The 16,589-nt window shown below is 37.9% G+C and overlaps 2 protein-coding genes across 2 annotated transcripts in view; one reads left to right on the top strand and one right to left on the bottom strand.

The window, feature by feature from the left end:
- The window catches only part of ARHGEF37 (Rho guanine nucleotide exchange factor 37), a 54,897-nt gene extending 51,222 nt beyond the window's left edge, over positions 1 to 3,675 (bottom strand). Inside the window, exon 1 of the mRNA XM_087709638.1 lies at positions 3,589 to 3,675. The gene's annotated coding sequence lies outside the window, so the exon portion shown is untranslated. The remainder of the gene's footprint in view (positions 1 to 3,588) is intronic.
- A 5,807-nt stretch (positions 3,676 to 9,482) lies between these two features.
- LOC106540596 (uncharacterized) lies at positions 9,483 to 12,347 on the top strand. The gene has a single exon (XM_014055770.2). The coding sequence runs from the start codon at positions 9,483 to 9,485 to the stop codon at positions 12,345 to 12,347; it is 2,865 nt and encodes a 954-aa protein (XP_013911245.2).
- The last annotated feature ends 4,242 nt before the right edge of the window (positions 12,348 to 16,589 follow it).

The raw sequence follows: 16,589 nt of genomic DNA, 5'->3' as shown, positions 1-16,589 counted from the left end.
AATCTTATAACTGGTAAATTGCTCTCACCTAGTCAGTGTGTAAATTATAACACAGCTTGAAACATACGGGCTAAGTTAATGCACTTAACACTAGTTTGATAATAAGTGTCACCACATATAGATAGGCTTCAATTTATGACTGTAATGGAGCCTAGAATTTTCATCATAAGTTATGAAAGTCATAAGTCAAGGCAATCACATGACCAGATCCAAGTTTATAACTTTTTTGCAGCAGTTGTTAAGTGAATGCTATGGTCATTAAGTGAACACAGCAGTCATTTAGTGAATGCAAATCAATTTATTACTAGGGGAGTCGGGGGTTTGCTGAAAACCAGCTGCAAAGGCGGGAAAGTAGCAAAAAACCGTGACCCGTCAAAAGCATGAACGTCATAAGCGCGCCGACAACACCGTGGCGCTAAAACCGCGATTTCAAAAGCACGCCGACAACAGCGCACCGACAACACCGCGCCGACAGAAGCGCGATTTCATTTAAGGCAAGATTTACAGTTAGGTTTAGGGTTAGGTTTAGGGTTAGGTTGAGGGTTAGGTTGAGGGTTAGGTTGAGGGTTAGGTTGAGGGTTAGGTTTAGGGTTAGGTTTAGGGGGTTCCACCACAAAAGCGCGTAGGACAAAATTGCGCTCGACAAAAGCGCGCTGTGACGTCATCACAGCGCGACGAAAAAGATCGAAAAATGTAAAAATAAAGCAAAAACCTTACCCTAAGCCCCCCAAACCTAACCCTAAACCTAACCCTAAACCTAACTCTTAACCTAACCCTAAACCTAACCCTAAACCTAACCGTTAAAGTAACGAAAAACCTAACGCTAACCCTTATCCTAACCCTAACGCTAACGCTAACGCTCTAAAGCTAACCCTAACCCTTAACCTAACCCTAACCCTAACCCTAACCCTAACCCTTACCTTTATGTGAATCGGCTTGCTTTAATTTAATTTTTATTAATTTTTATTTGAATTTTTCGATCTTTTTCGTCGCGCTGTGATGACGTCAAAGGCGCGATTTTGTCGATCGCGCTTTTGCCGGGTCACGGGTTTAGGGTTAGGTTGAGGGTTATGTTACAGTGCGCTTCTGTCGGCGCGCTTTTGTCGGCGCGCTTTAGGGCTAATTAGTCGCTCATTCGTCGCACGGTTTTGTCACCGCGCTTTAGACACCGCGGTTTAGTCAGGCGCACTTTTGTTGTGCGTGCATGTGTGGTGGAACCACAAAAAACATCACAAATTGCAGTCATGTGACTATGGAAAACTACAATTGGTCATAAAGGTGACCTGATTGCCAAGCAAATGAAATGCAGTCATGTAACCACTAGGAAAGAGGTCAGAATTCTTGAACAAGGAGGTCCATTGTAACTTTGATCAGTTGCTAAGAGATAGGTCATTAAGTGAGGATGAGCAGTGCCTATCCCAGAGGGAAATGATCCATTGTCAGATAATTACTAGATGATAATGCAAAGTTTTAGAGCTGCATTTAACCATCTGACCAAGAGAACCAAATCTGCAAAATCTGCAAAATGAACCAAAAAAAAGGGCTAGACTCATGAATATGTTCCTGATTTCTATGGGTATGCAAGAACATGCTTTGGGATGATCTTATTGTGATTAATCAATCTTCTGGATGAGGCACGCTGGGACAATTAGAAAATCACTGGAAGGGCTATCCTGAAGTGTTCAGTACTTCCATCTAAAATTTTTACATTCCCTTGAACTGCTACCAATACTGATAAGACAGTCCCCAGTGCCTCTTTGCTTCTTTCCATGTTGGACACTCCAGTTACAGTTGATAGGCAACAGGAAGGGGAGAAACAATTTCCAAGTCTATCTAGCTCTTTCCTTTCACACTTGTCGATTAACCTTGGTGAGATGCTGGGTCATTTGCAACTGAGGAAGGGGAGTGATTCTGATGGGAGAGGTGGTGTGAAATCAGGCCTTGAGAAAGAAATGATGGACCATTAAATGGAGGGGCAGATGCAGAAAAGATTAGTAATTCCTAAGAAAAATGAAAGCAAAAGGAAAAAACACAAAATACCCCCCACCCCCATGATTTAGCTCTGTGTAAAATGGAACAGACAATAATTCTGACAGATTTTTAACATTCTGTTATTTTACCCTACCGCAATAAAGAATATTCTAATACAGGGGCATCAAACTCAAGGCCTGCAGGCCACATCAGGCCCATGGGGTGCTTAAATCTGGCCTGCATGGCCGGCCAGATTATCAAAGGACCAGCTTGTGATACCTCTGCTCGCCAAAACAGGCCACGGCCTCTTGCAGCACACTGCCGGCCAAAAATGGGCCACACAGAACCCTACGAGGCCCCCGCATGGCCCGTTTTTGGCCTCCCTGGCCTCCAGCATCACTTTGTCAACCAAAAATGGCCCATGCAGGAGCCTTGCTGGATCTCTGCATGACCCATTTTCGGCTAGCAGAGTGCTACTGGAGGCCAGGGAGGCAGAAAGTGGGCCACAGGGGCCTCCATGTGGCCTGTTTTCGGTTGACAAAGTCCTGCAGGAGGTGTCCGTCCCGTCTTCCCCCTACTCCCCGTGCTGCCCCCCCACACACCAGCTCGCAGAGGCAAACTATAATGTTGATCTGGCCCTTGAAGAAATCCAGTTTGACACCCCATTCTAAGACAATCTTCCGGGATTGGGTGGCCTATAAATCTAATAAATACAATACAATACAATACAATACAATACAATGGTTCTCAGCCTTTTCTTTATCATGGATCCCATTTAAATTCTTGTGCTGTTTTGTGTGACTATGGCCACAAACTCCCAAAACTCAACTCAACTCAACTCAACTCAACATTTAAATCATAACATTTCTTCAAGCCATCACAGACCCCCTGTGACAACATCACAATCCCACAGGGGTATGCAGACCACAGGTTGAGAACCACTATTTTAAGACACACAACCATGCTTGTTTCTTGATCTTGCTTCCCTCAAAGGCTGATAAAGACAGCTTGTTTGAAAGAGATGTTTAAACAATAGTCTTTGAAAGCAATAAACCTAGTTGTTGTGTCATATAGGAGTGCAAATCCCCACATAATCTATAAAAATAATAAACACACACTCATATATATTATTTATAAAGTGCCAATGACAGAAAGGCTACATTCTTCTCCTTCAACCATGTTGATTTTGCGAATGTTCTTACTTGTTTAGGCAATATTTGAGAAGCTCTACAAGTGTTTCATGATACCATCTAGTGCTCAAACAAGTAAATTCTCTACCAATCTTCTCATCTCTTAGTTTCAAAATTGAAACACATATCTGCACTTGCAGAAATATACAAGGTAATAGGTAGTTCCTTTCTGACAGAAAAATCTCTCCCAGACATAACATTTGCATGGTACACTTCAGATATATGGAACAAACTGTTCTAGAATAATTCCACAGTGTAAATTATGGTTGGGCAAGGTTCAACTATGACAATATGATTTTCTAAAATTCAGATTAATCATCCCCAGTCTCAGTTTATACCCATGATTTGCCTTCATTTGTCACCAATATATGTCACAAATCTGAAGTATTTATGGCCAAAGATTTGAAGAACACAAGATTATGCTTACCCTAGTGTGTGCCTTCTTTCTGGTATCTTTAGGAAACCCAAGTATATCCGGATAGTATGTTGGCTTGCTAACCCTAAGGATTTTGCATCAGATTTGTTAAAGAGGCCAGCCTCCTGAGCTGCTCATAATATGTAATTTCATCTCTGCTTGTCTTGATTGGCTAAAATGCCTAGAATGGAAAGATTACAAAGTAAACATTACAAGGAAAGAAACAAATGTTGTTGAGCCTGTTTGATCACAAGTGGCACAACATAGAAATTATTGGTTCTTATTGAGAAATGTGTTCATTATGTTTCTTGTATAAACCGGTTTACTTTGGCTGCAAAGCTACAGTATATATGTTTACCTTGAAGTATCACTTCTGACATTTGGAAGATTGTATCACATAAGTCTAAAAGCATCCCAGCAACAAACTGCAATACAAAAACATTAAATTACTCAATGTGGGACGGAATATTACAGCATGGTGTATCTAGATATAGCCAAAATATGGAAGTCATTCCCACAAACATTTAAAGACTGCAAATTTACCTTGACAGAGAAATTAATTCAGTTCTTATTAGTATGCATTGATCACATGCATCTCTAAATTCCAGTACATCCATGAATATCTACAGTTTGTCTTTTTGTTTCAATAACAAAATAACAAGAAGAAAAACCCAGAAAAGGCTTTCTAATCCAATTGCACAGATTAAAAAGGTCTAATATAGCAAATCCTAAATGGCTGAATGGCATCTCCCTGAGTTGACATGACATTGCCTGCATCTGTCCTGAATGGAGCCTGGAAGACAACGGTGAGCATTTTGCAACTTCCACTGGATTCAGTGCATTGGAAATTATCATCATACTCAGCTTTGGCTAATTTTGTGCGAACATTTTGGACTCTTATCTCCCTAATCTGTTATAACACAGAACTGTGCATCCTCTTTGCTCTTCGCATTATCTGCTCTTTTACGCCTTTGGAGGCAGCTCGGAATGATTTCAATTTGTAGAATGTTAGTTCATGCTGGAGGATTAAGCCATGAAATAGACAGAAATTGTGACTTACTGTTTGCAATGGCTGCTTAGAATATATATTTTACACAAGAGTTAGAGTCACCATGGGTTTATTAAGGGCGGAAGAAAAGGCCTAGCTATAAACAGATAAAAGCAGGACCAATTGGTGCATCCATCCATCCATCCATCCATTCAAAATATCAATACTTTTATATTCCATATGTAAGATGTATTTTAACATATATAAAACATTTTCTAGTTAGCAATATGGCCAAATCATTGGCATAGTAGTGGGCAGGCTTCCCCAAGCTGACTCAGATACATTGCATCTGCAGCTTCAAGAATTCTTTACCCTCATGGGAAATTGACAGTCTACATGTCTCGTTATTATTGAGAAATCACTGTTTTCTCCTTTATTCTGTCTCATTTCCTGTTGCCTTGCAAAATAGCAACACAGGAACCACAAGGACAAAACTCTCCAACTAAAATAATATTCTTTACTCAGTTACCATGATGTCCTCTTGCCCTGTCAAGCGCTTTCTGACGGAGCAGGAGGAGATATGGTTGTTCTTGTTACTCCTAGTTTTTCCAATGACTTTCTCTGTGCCAGTTCTGCTAGAATCTTTATGCAAAACAAGGAGTGTTCTGCACCTTTCACAACTAAGATTTAGTGTATCCCTGGTTCTTTTACCAGATTATTTTTTAAAAAATCCTTCCTATTGTTGGAATGTTGGCCTTCAATGTTTCAATAGGATCTGAGGAGTCTGCCACCTTAATAAAAATACCTTCTAGCAGTTTAAAATATAAATTAAAAGCATATAATAAATATTCAAAAAAGTAATAATAAGCAAATATATGTGCCTAGTCACAATCTCAAGAGTAGCAACTAAGTAATTTTATAAATTCTAAGTTACTTATAAAAATCCTATTTCACAGCTTTATAAAACGCATCGTGGTAAATGCCTGTTCTATGGGGAGGGCGGGGGGGTTGCTGCCAGTTTTACCACCAGTTCGCAACCCACACACAACACACATTCACTGTTCAATGGAAATTTACAGTAAATAGCGCACGCGAAGTCACTAAAATCCAACATGGCGGCGACATCAGCGGCAGCAAGGGGACTGGTTTGGGGTCGTGTCAGGCCTGGGTCACTGCCGGTTCTGCAACCCAGGCCTGAATTCCACTACCAAACTGGGCTGAACCAGCAGCAACCCACCTCTGGGGGGAGAGGGAGAACTTAGTCTCCAGGTTCCCACCCACCCCCACCAAACAAATGTAGCAGACTTTGAGCTTCCCCATCTGACATAAGAATTGTTCTAGATGGAAAAGGCAGTCCCGAAAATACTTTGTAGCTCAACCATGTATGATAACAATATGACTGCCACTCACTCCACTTTGGCCAGCTTACAAAATCCCAAATGCAGTATGTACAATTAACAACAATACAGACTAAAACAATAACAATAAGCAATAACAATAAACCATAACAGGCCTTCCAAAAATATATCCCCTCCAGGCCTAGGGCCAAAGTCCAATCTTAAGACCCCCAATGAGAGTAGGTGTCATCCATTTGGGGATAATGTTTCAAATGCCAATGACTGTGACAGAGAAGCCATGCTTCTTCAGATTTCATAGAGGGGGACCTGGAGTGCACATACTCTACCAGAGCATACCAGAGCATGGTATGGAGATAGGCTATAAAGATATGCCATAAAGAGCTTTAGGGGTAACAACCAGCACCTTGAATTGCACCTGGAAGCCAACCCATGCAGTTGGCATAGCAGAAGTGACACATGGGCCTACTGAAAACTGCTGCAGCATGTTAAACCAGCTGTAGCTTCTGAATGGTCTTCAAAAGCAGACCCATGGAGAACACATTACAACAATCCGGTTGTGAGATGAACCAGAGCATCAATAAATGTCTGAAGGACTTTTCAATTCAGGAAAAGGTACAAAGGGTTCACAAGATAAACCCGTACAAAGATCATCGTGGCCTCAGCTGCCACTTGCTCTTTGAGCAACAGCTGAGAGTGCAGAAGTAACTAGTGTCTCCGACTCCCAATTCCACAGCCATCCAGGAGGATTTTGTGGACAATGCTATCAAAAGCCACTGAGAGATCAAGGAGCACAAACTGCTGTGCTGCATTATCTCAGCACCACCAAACATCATCAACAAGAGCAATAAATGCTCTCTCCACACTATATCCCAATCTGAAGCATGCCTGAAACACATGCAAGTGTAGAGCTTAGATCAATCCCAGCACTTTGAAATAGAAACATATCAGAACTAGTATAGCATCTGCAATGTTGGTTTTATAGCCTGTAGTGGTTGCACCAAATGTATTTTCTAGGTAGTTTTTTTTTTCTTCAAAGGCTGGCTGTAGTGCATGGCTATAGTCTAATCCTGTAGTAATGATGACATGTGTTACCATTGTCAGGTAATTCTGTTCCATACAAGACCATTAATTGGTGCACCAACTAAAGATGGATCAAGATTCTATTAGTCATAGTCTCCATAATCTCCCACAGTATCAGTGAGTCCAAGAAAATCCCGTATTTGTAGAATTCTTTTTGTGGAATTCTGGCATCCCATCTAGCATTAAAAACACAGTAGAAAGATGTTTATGAACAAACAGTAATTCTGTCTTGCCAGATTTCATCTTCAGTCTATTTTAACCCATCCAGACTTATCCAGCCTCCATATATTAGGTCAAGGTTTTCATGGCAAAGATACATTACCGTATATAACTAATAACACCTTGTCAAAATTGAATCTGCCCACACAGTGCAGAGACATCTGGTGAGAGCTTGTTGGCCACACACCCTTGTAAAGGACATTGGCTAATGATCAGGTGACAGATCTTCTCAGTGGTGGCCTTTAATGAATAGGACATATTGTTTCCAGAAGAATGAGTGATTCCAATCTTTATTACATTCCAGAAGCAAGTGAAATTATATACTTCTATTAGGCTTTCAGGGACTCGGTGGCTCAGTGGCTAAGATGATGAGCTTGTGGATCAGAAAGATTGGCAGTTCGATGGTACGAATCCCTAGCGCCACGTAATGGAATGAGCTCCCATTACTTGTCCCAGCTTCTGCCAACCTAGCAGAAAGCATGTAAAAATACAAGTAGAAAAATAGGAACCACTTTGGTGGGAAGGTAACAGCGTTCTGTGCGCCTTCAGCATTTAGTCATGCTGGCCATATGACCACAGAGATCTTTTCAGACCGAGCTGGCTCTTTGGCTTTGAAATGGAGATGAGCACCGCTCCCTAGAATCGGTAACGACTAGCATATATGTGCGAGGGGAACTTTTATCTTTTCCTTATTAGGCTTTCAGCCTCTAGTTGTATTTGAGTGGCCATCACAGATAGTTTCTTATTATTACTATTGATTGCTTTAATTATATACTGGAACTGTTGCCGCCGTCCTGAGTCCATATAGATCGAGCTGCCTTTAAATACTTTTAGTAAATAAATGATGGTGCCTGAAATGACCTCTCCTAGTTATTTCATGTGGTTGTTAAGAAAACAGACTCTGGACTCTGCAGTACTGCCCTCTTATTAATTCTAGTAGGCAGTAAGTAAACAATATAGAATGGTACCGTGAAGTTAAATAAGACCAAAGAGTGTTCCACCCCTCCCATCCACCCCTCCCATCCAGGTCCAAAAATCAATCATAAGAATAATCAATCCCTCAGTGACGTCTGAACCCTGACTGAATGGGCTCCAGGTAACCTGCTTCTATTATGGCATTAGTTAGCTGACACTTCTCAAAGCCTATTAACTTTGTAATTAGGGCCTTAAGAAGCACCTTCATCTTATCTGGTTCAGTTTTTATTTATGATCTCCATCCAGTCCTTCACTGGCTGCAGGCAAATATTCAGGGAGACATGTTTCCGCATAGAAAAATAGATCTGGGTATCATTAGCATACTAAAAGCTGCCAGTCCCCAAATCTCCTGATCCCTCTCAGTGGTTTCATGCAGATGATGAAACGCTTTAGGCAGAGAATAATTGTTTTCATTTTCAAAAGAAAAACTGTTTCCAAGTAATATCATTGGAATTCTACCAGACAGATAAGAATGGAACTCCTGTAAAGTTGTAGCCCTATATCTGAATCTCTGTGTTGTCCAGAACTGTATTCTGCTCAAGAGTATCAAAAGTCACAGAGAGATCAGGAACCAATAGTGCCATATTGCCTCCGTCAATGTTTAGGATGGTTAAGGCAATCTCAGCCCTCTAACTTATCCTGAAATCCAGCTCAGATTGTTCAGATTAATCCTTTTCCAGGATTTCCTCCTTCCAAGCATCACTCTCTCAGTCATTTCACCTAATCATGATAGGTCACAAGCTGGCCATCTCTGTGAGATTCAGGGCAAGCATATTAAGAAGCAGCCTAATACTTGTCATATTTCAACAAGGAATCATCCTGTATTTCCTCAAGAAAGTTCATTAACTATTTGGTCAAAAAATAATATGGTAATTGTATTATCAAATAATGAAAATATAAGAAAGAAAGAAAGAAAGAAAGAAAGAAAGAAAGAAAGAAAGAAAGAAAGAAAGAAAGAAAGAAAGAAAGACTTTTTTTACAGATAGTTACATGAATTTCCAATCAAAGCCACTCTAAATTTCTACATACTTGCTAAACCAAACCCAGAACATATAGAAATTAAATTGCAAATTCATATCCACCAGTTTTGCTTCCTTTTTCTCTGATAAATACAAGGAAGGCAAAATAAGAAAATGTCATGCTCAAAAAAAGAAGTCCAAATTTTATTCTTGATGTTCCTCATCCAGGACATTCCTCTTGTTACACAATCAAGCTACAAATATTTCACACCCGTAACAACCATTTCAGACTCTCAAATTCACAGAGCTGTAAAAACTGTCTAGAATATGTTTTTTCAGACAGTTCTATCAATGTGGCTTTTTGTGTTTAATCAAGATCAAACAGTAACTTCTTACACATTCAACAAGTGTGAGATCCATAATGCCTTTGGGAACAAAACAAAAGTTCTATGCTACAATCAGAAATTGTTAAAAGTTCCAACCTATCTACCAACTAAACTTGTGTTTTTGGATTTATCTCAGAACAGTATCCCAAGTCTGGAGAAGAATGACTTCAAGAACTTCAGCCATTTGCAAGCTCTCAACATTTCCCAAAATAAAATAAGTAAAATTGAAGATGGTGCTTTCATTCATACAAGCCACTTGGAATTTTTGAATCTTAGTGCAAATCATCTGCAGCTTCTCTCTAGTTCTATGTTTGATGGACTTATGAATCTTACCACCTTACTACTTGCCAGCAATAAAATATACAGGATCAACCCTTCTGCCTTTGCCAACTTGGAGAATTTAAAGGTAATTGATTTATCTTCAAATAAACTGTATACCCTGAGTGCTATGCATGCTGTCTTTAATATGAGATCTTTAAGAGAGTTGCACATCAAAGACAATGGCTTGCAGAACTTCTCAACCAAAGAAATTATTAGTGCACCTCCATTGCTTGAGCTAGATGTATCCCATAATCCAATTTCCCTTGTTAATATTACAACTCCAGTTCTACAAAGACTTTTGTCACTTGATTTATCTTTTGCCATTGCCAACAACTCTATTTTATGGGAAATAGAAGATTCTTGCTTTCTGGAAGGCTTAAAGGCATTATATTTAGGAGGGATAGCAATGAAGCCATCTGAAATCTCAAAAGTGATCCAAATGCTGAATTGTTCCCAGTTAGAGATTATTCACTTAAACCAGTTAAATATAAACGAATCAGATAATCTTATAGAAAAGGTATGCCAATTGCACCAGCAAGTTCAAAATCTTAACTTTCAAGGCAATAAGTTCACAAGCATCAAGGCAGGGGCTTTTGAAAATTGCACACATTTAAAGCTTTTGAATATGTCATTTAACATGTTGACAAGGCTACCAATGGCATCTTTTCAATCACTGAATTCGCTGCATTTCATTTCTTGGACAAACAACATATCCACTCTTGTTCCAATTATTACCCCTAATGTATCATTATTAGAAAGCCTAGATCTTAGCTTTAATGAAATCAAAAAAATTACTTCTGATGACTTCAGATATTTAAATAATTTAAAGGCCTTCTACATCAATGGAAACAAGATTGATTTTGTCTCTTCACATAATTTTGATAATCTAAACAATTTGCAAGAACTAAATCTAGGGCAAAATTCTTTAACAACAATCACACAACCTTTCTCAGGAAGCCTAAATAAACTGGAAGTGTTGGTGCTCAGGCGCAATAATTTGGAAACTATAGAGAAGGGAATTTTTAAGAATCTTTCTTCTCTTCGGTTTCTTAATCTGGCAGACAATAGGATTGACACAATAGTACCAGGAGCTTTTGAAGGCCTGAACAACCTACAGATTCTTATTCTTGGACATAACAGTATAGGTGCAAAACCTTTTCGGGGAGACTTTTTTCAAGGGGCAAGCTCTTTAGCAGACCTTGATCTTTTTAATAATTATATCAGCTATGAATCCACAAAACCGCTTGCCAATCCACCCTTTAGACTTTTGAGATCTTTAAAGAAACTAAAGATAAACAGCCAGGGTGGCCAAGGACTTAAGTATTTTCCAGTGAATTTTTTTGAAGGTTTGGAATCCATTGTGCAGCTCCATGCAGGCAATTTACCCATCTCTTCTTTAGAGCCAGAGACATTCACCTTTACTCCTACTCTTCAAGAGCTTGATTTGAGCAACAATAACTTTATTTCACTGAGCAATACTTTATTCCACCCCATATCAAAGCTGAAAGAACTGCACCTGAATAGAAATAAGCTGAATTCTCTCAATTTTTTTCTCAATGCCAACCTTTCAAGACTGACTCTCTTCAGAGCAACTGGAAATGTTATAGACGTTATCACAGACGAGCAATTAAGCTCTTTACCTTCCCTTCTTTTCCTAGATCTCAGGCAAAACAATTTCATCTGTAAATGTATCAACCAAATGTTTATTCAGTGGTCCCTGCAGAATCCTAAAACTCAGGTGCTCCATTTCTATAAGTACACTTGCGCTTTCCCTCCAGCATATAAAGGAAATCTGCTATGGACTTTTAACACATCTTCTTGCTTTATTGATTATGAATTTATCCTGTTTATTGCAAACGCAACAGCAGTTTTTTCACTTATGCTTGCCTGTTTCTTTTATCAATGGAAATTGCACATGGTCTACATGTTTCACCTGTTGCTTGCTTATTATGTTGACAAGAAACAAAAAAGGAAGGGGCAAGGTACGGGATACGATTATGATGCCTTCCTTTCCTACAACACCCATGATGAGAAATGGGTAGAGGATGACCTACTTCCAGTGCTGGAAAACCAATATGGCTGGAAAGTTTGTTTGCATCACCGGGACTTCGAGCCAGGACGGTCCATCCTTGAAAACATTGTAGATAATATCTATGCAAGCAGGAAGACAATTTGTATAATAAGTCGTCACTATCTGGAGAGCGAGTGGTGTTCCAAGGAGATACAAGTAGCAAGCTTTCGCATCTTTGATGACCATAAGGATGTCCTGGTTCTTATCTTCCTGGAAGACATTCCTACAGAATACCTTTCCCCCTATCACAGAATGAGGAAATTGCTAAAGACAAAAACTTACCTCAAATGGCCGGAAGATGAGCAGGAAATTCCATTGTTTTGGCACAAGCTCAATATGGCTATGAAAACAGGAGATGGAAAAGAGGATGAAAATCCTGTTTTGGCTGGATTTGTTCCCGATGAAATTCCATAAAGACTCCATTCTTCATAAAGAATAGCTACAGGATGCTTAATCAACGTATGTCTTTACAAATTATCATTATAGGTAGTCCTCAACTTCTGACCACAATTCAGCCTAAAATCTCGGTTGCTAAGTGGAACATTTGTTAAGTGAATCGTCTTTTATGACCCTTCTTGTCACAGTTATTCAGTGAGTCACTGCAGTTGTTAAGTTAGTCACACGGTTGTTAAGGGAATCTGGCTTTCCCATTGATTTTGCTTGTCAGAAGGTCGCTAAAGGGGATCTTGTGACCCTGAGCCACTGCAACCATCATAAATATGAATCAATTGCCAAATGTATGGATTGTTTTTGACAATTTTTTTTATTATTTTTTCCCTTCTACAACACCTTACAGTCATTATATCAACATTGTTATGTCATCATACCTGTACATGTATATAATATTTTGCTTCTATATTTACACCCTTTATACACAGTTCTATATATATATTATATATATTGTTTTTTGGCTTAATTAATTTTGTTCCTGTTTTGCAGCCATTTGTACCAATTGTTCCAAATTTCATAATATTCCAACTCTTCTTTACATTTTAATTTCAGTGTTAATTTGTCCATCTCTGCACAATCCAAAGTTTTTTTTATCACTAATTCGTCCGAGGGGGTATTATTTTGTTTCCAGCATTGGGCAAATGCTATTCTAGCTGTAGTTAGCAGATGTGTTAATATGTACTTAATTTTCTTTGTATATTTCCCTTTGATTATTCCCAGTAGAAAGATTTCAGGTTTGTATTTTATCTGTTCTCCTGTAATTTCTTGCACCCATTTCCAAATCTTTGTCCAATATTTTTGTGTTTCCGGGCAGGTCCACCATATGTGATAATAGGTCCCTTGTAAACGTACGAAATTTGATCACATGACTGTGGAGATGCTGCAACGGTCATAAATGTGAAAAGTGAAAAACAGTCATAAACCACTTTTTTCAGTGGTGTTGTAACTTCGAATGGTCACTAAATGAACTGCAATAAGTTGAGAATTACCTGTACAAATATTCATATCGGTTATTTGCCTTTTTTTCTTATGCAGTTTTTTTTTATTTCATTGAGAAATAGTAAAAAAACAGAATTTTAAAAAACACTTGTTTTTTTCATGTTTTCATTTTGAGCTTTCTACGCTGATCTGTTGCTTTACTATATATATTTGTGAACAGGAAATGTTATATCTAAAAACTAAACTTACAACCTATTTCTAGCATTTTTATCTAGAAGTGACGGCAACTATATTCATGGAATGTTAAATAGACTTGGACTTCTCCAGTTTTCAGCAAACTTACTGGGCTTACATTTTATTAAAGTCAGTGGTGTTTACTTCCATATCAAATGATTTTACTGAACATCTACAAGAAAGAGAGTAAAGAAACGATGCCTGTATTTCACTGATTATATGATTATGTGTGGCAATCCGATTTTTATCTTGACGAAAATATAATTCTACAGCTAAAGACAATTCAATCCTATATTCATCAGAACTGGGTGGGATTGCACTGCAGCCAGAGAGAGGCACAACAGCAAATAACAGAGCTGAAATGGGAATAACTATGATTGATTAGATACAATATTGAGAATTCAAGTATAAAATTATCATTCTTTCCATCCCAAAATTTATTGATAATAGACAACATAGATTTAAGCTTGTAAACAGTACAACTTGCTTTTTTTTTAAAAAAAAAAAAAAGTATATTGAAAAGCCAATAGAAACCATTAATGTTGATTTGGAGAAATTATTTAGGCGTTTTGAATTTAATGATAATTATTGAGACCCAATAATAATAATATAATAATATTCAATTTATTACCCAATAATAATAATATAATAATATTCAATTTATTAAATCAATAGAAAATATTTTCAGATGATTTATTATCTGCAATGCATATCTGCCATCTTTATTTATGATTACATTCTTTAGAGAACAAAGCTATCTGTAATGATTAGAAAGATGTTAAATTTCGGTAAAATAATTTTAAAGCATACCTTTTAAAACAAAACATGATGAAAAATTAGGTAAACTTCTCCAGCATCTTATTTATTCATATGTTTTATATTTCTATAAACTTCATAATGTGTGTTGTTTTGAAATGATAGAAACGTGGTCAAGTGGAATCTTGTATAAATCTTATGTAAATCATTTTGAGTATACTTTTTGGATGATTCTAAGAGCAATGTGAATCTTATTCTAATGCTGTATATATAGTAAAAGTGTTGTGTTGTTTCCTTTTGCATGTTTGATTTTGTTTTCTTGTGTGGAAAGTTATCACCCAGCCCTCTCCCAGAAAAATGAAATATCCTAGGAAATATTGAAAAGGCAGAATATTATATTTCCCTGGATGTGAAAAGGAGAAACGTTTTAAAGAGAAACTTCCTGCAGCTTCCTGCCCCCCCCCCGCCTTTTGTCAATGGGCCATTAAGAAGGCCAAGCTAGTCCCTTTACATAATAAAGAGTTCTCCACTTCAGCTCCAGGGAGATGGGCTTAAGGCATAATAATATTGGCACTTTACCCAACTCACCACATGGCATCTGAGAACTCAACCAAACCTGGATTCAAAACGCAGCCTAGAGAGTTGCCCCTACATGGCCCCATGAGATTCTGACAACCAATCAGAATACAAGATCAAGATCAAAGGCCAGAGAGGGCATAAAACCAGGGACTCAGCATCTCAGTCCTGCCTTCTGTTTTCCTCCACCAACATTGAAGCATGTGATCACCTTTTCTGTTCAGGACTCAAGCCAAGTAGTCCTGTCCACCAATAAACCATCTTTCCAAGCAGCCTCCATGTCTCCAGTGTCTTTTTCCCCACTTGGAGCCAAAACCAGAAGGACATTTCTTTCAACACTTGCTTTTCTCTAGCCATACATTTGTTTAATACAAGTATTCCTATAGTTCAGAACTATAATTTGGATTTTCATTCTGAAACTCTCAAGAACAATTTAGCTCTCCTCCTGACTAATTTTCTTGTAAACATGTACACACCTAGACTTAGTTGCATCTAAGGAAAGTGGCTGGAAGTAATATGATTGTTTCTTACTTAGAATAATTAATTATCTTGTGGCTCCTACTACAAGAAGAGAAGGGTAACATATAACCAATTATTGATTTCTATGCCTGGTATTACTCACAAGGAAGCTGGAGAACAGATGAAAACCATTCTCCTATTACTGTATTAGTGTATAATTAAATGCAACTCAGTATTTTGCTTGAAACTATGCCCACCACTCCAGATAATAAGGATAAGTTAAGCTAGAGTGGCAAATAGCATCAGACGGAGATTCAGGGGGGCATTACATGGGATGTTGAAGGGCAAGTTTGCCAGTTTTATCTGTAACCAATTCTAAAATTTATATTTCTATTACATTAAATCTTTAATTCCTCAGAAATTACTATACTTCAAAGTTTCACTGTATGATTTCTACTGTTATTAATACTGTTCATATTCAGATATTAGATTTTAACATTTGTAGTTTTAAAAACAATATAGTATATTCAGTTACTTTAAAAATCAATGAAAGATTGAACATTTTAGCCTAATTTCATGTTTGCAAATTTCTTATTTGTACTCTATTTTCCCCTTTTCCTCTCTTGTTCCCTTTTTTCCACTTTTCCTTAAAAATTGAATAAAAACATTATGAAAAAGCAATAACTTTTGAGAGGAATATGATCCGGAAGTCAAAGCCTCAATATATGTAAAGGTTGGAAATTTTTAGCTTATTTAGAAATGCGACCTCATTTTGAATTAAAACACGCTTCCAACTCTGAAATAATATTGTCTGAAGAAATAAGCAAAGCTATGCAATTTTTTTTCTTTGAGGTTTTAGCAGCTTTGTAGCAGGGATAGAAAGGTCTATCACTGGACATTTTTAAGAAGGGACTGGACAGCTATTTGTCTGCAATGGTATAAGGTCTCCTACTTGAGCAGAAGGTTGGACTAGAAAACCTGCAAAGTCCCTTCCATCTCTGTCATTCTGTAAGTATATGTTTTGTTTTGTTTTTCTTTTTATTTGTAATAGCAACTATCAACCAACATTAAGATTTAAACAATAATGCAGGTATCCATTAGGTGGCAGTATTATTATATAACATTGTAAATTTAAAACTAGAATGTGGGCCTTTGCTCTTCCACACCATATATGGTGTACCTACAACCCAAGAGATGGAGACCAGTTTTTCTTGATTCTGCAAGCAGATATGAATCAAGTTA

This window comes from Thamnophis sirtalis, unplaced genomic scaffold, assembly GCF_051295495.1.
Source record: "Thamnophis sirtalis isolate CommonGarterSnake01/CBP01778 unplaced genomic scaffold, rThaSir2_p1.2 scaffold_3, whole genome shotgun sequence".
Taxonomy (NCBI): domain Eukaryota; kingdom Metazoa; phylum Chordata; class Lepidosauria; order Squamata; family Natricidae; genus Thamnophis; species Thamnophis sirtalis.
Note: the sequence above shows the minus strand (reverse complement) of the source record. Positions and strands in the feature narration are given on the sequence as shown.

Coding starts and splice junctions, on each gene's coding strand:
- LOC106540596 (XM_014055770.2), top strand. CDS start 9,483: ATGTTTTTTCAGACAGTTCTATCAATGTGGCTTTTTGTGTTTAATCAA.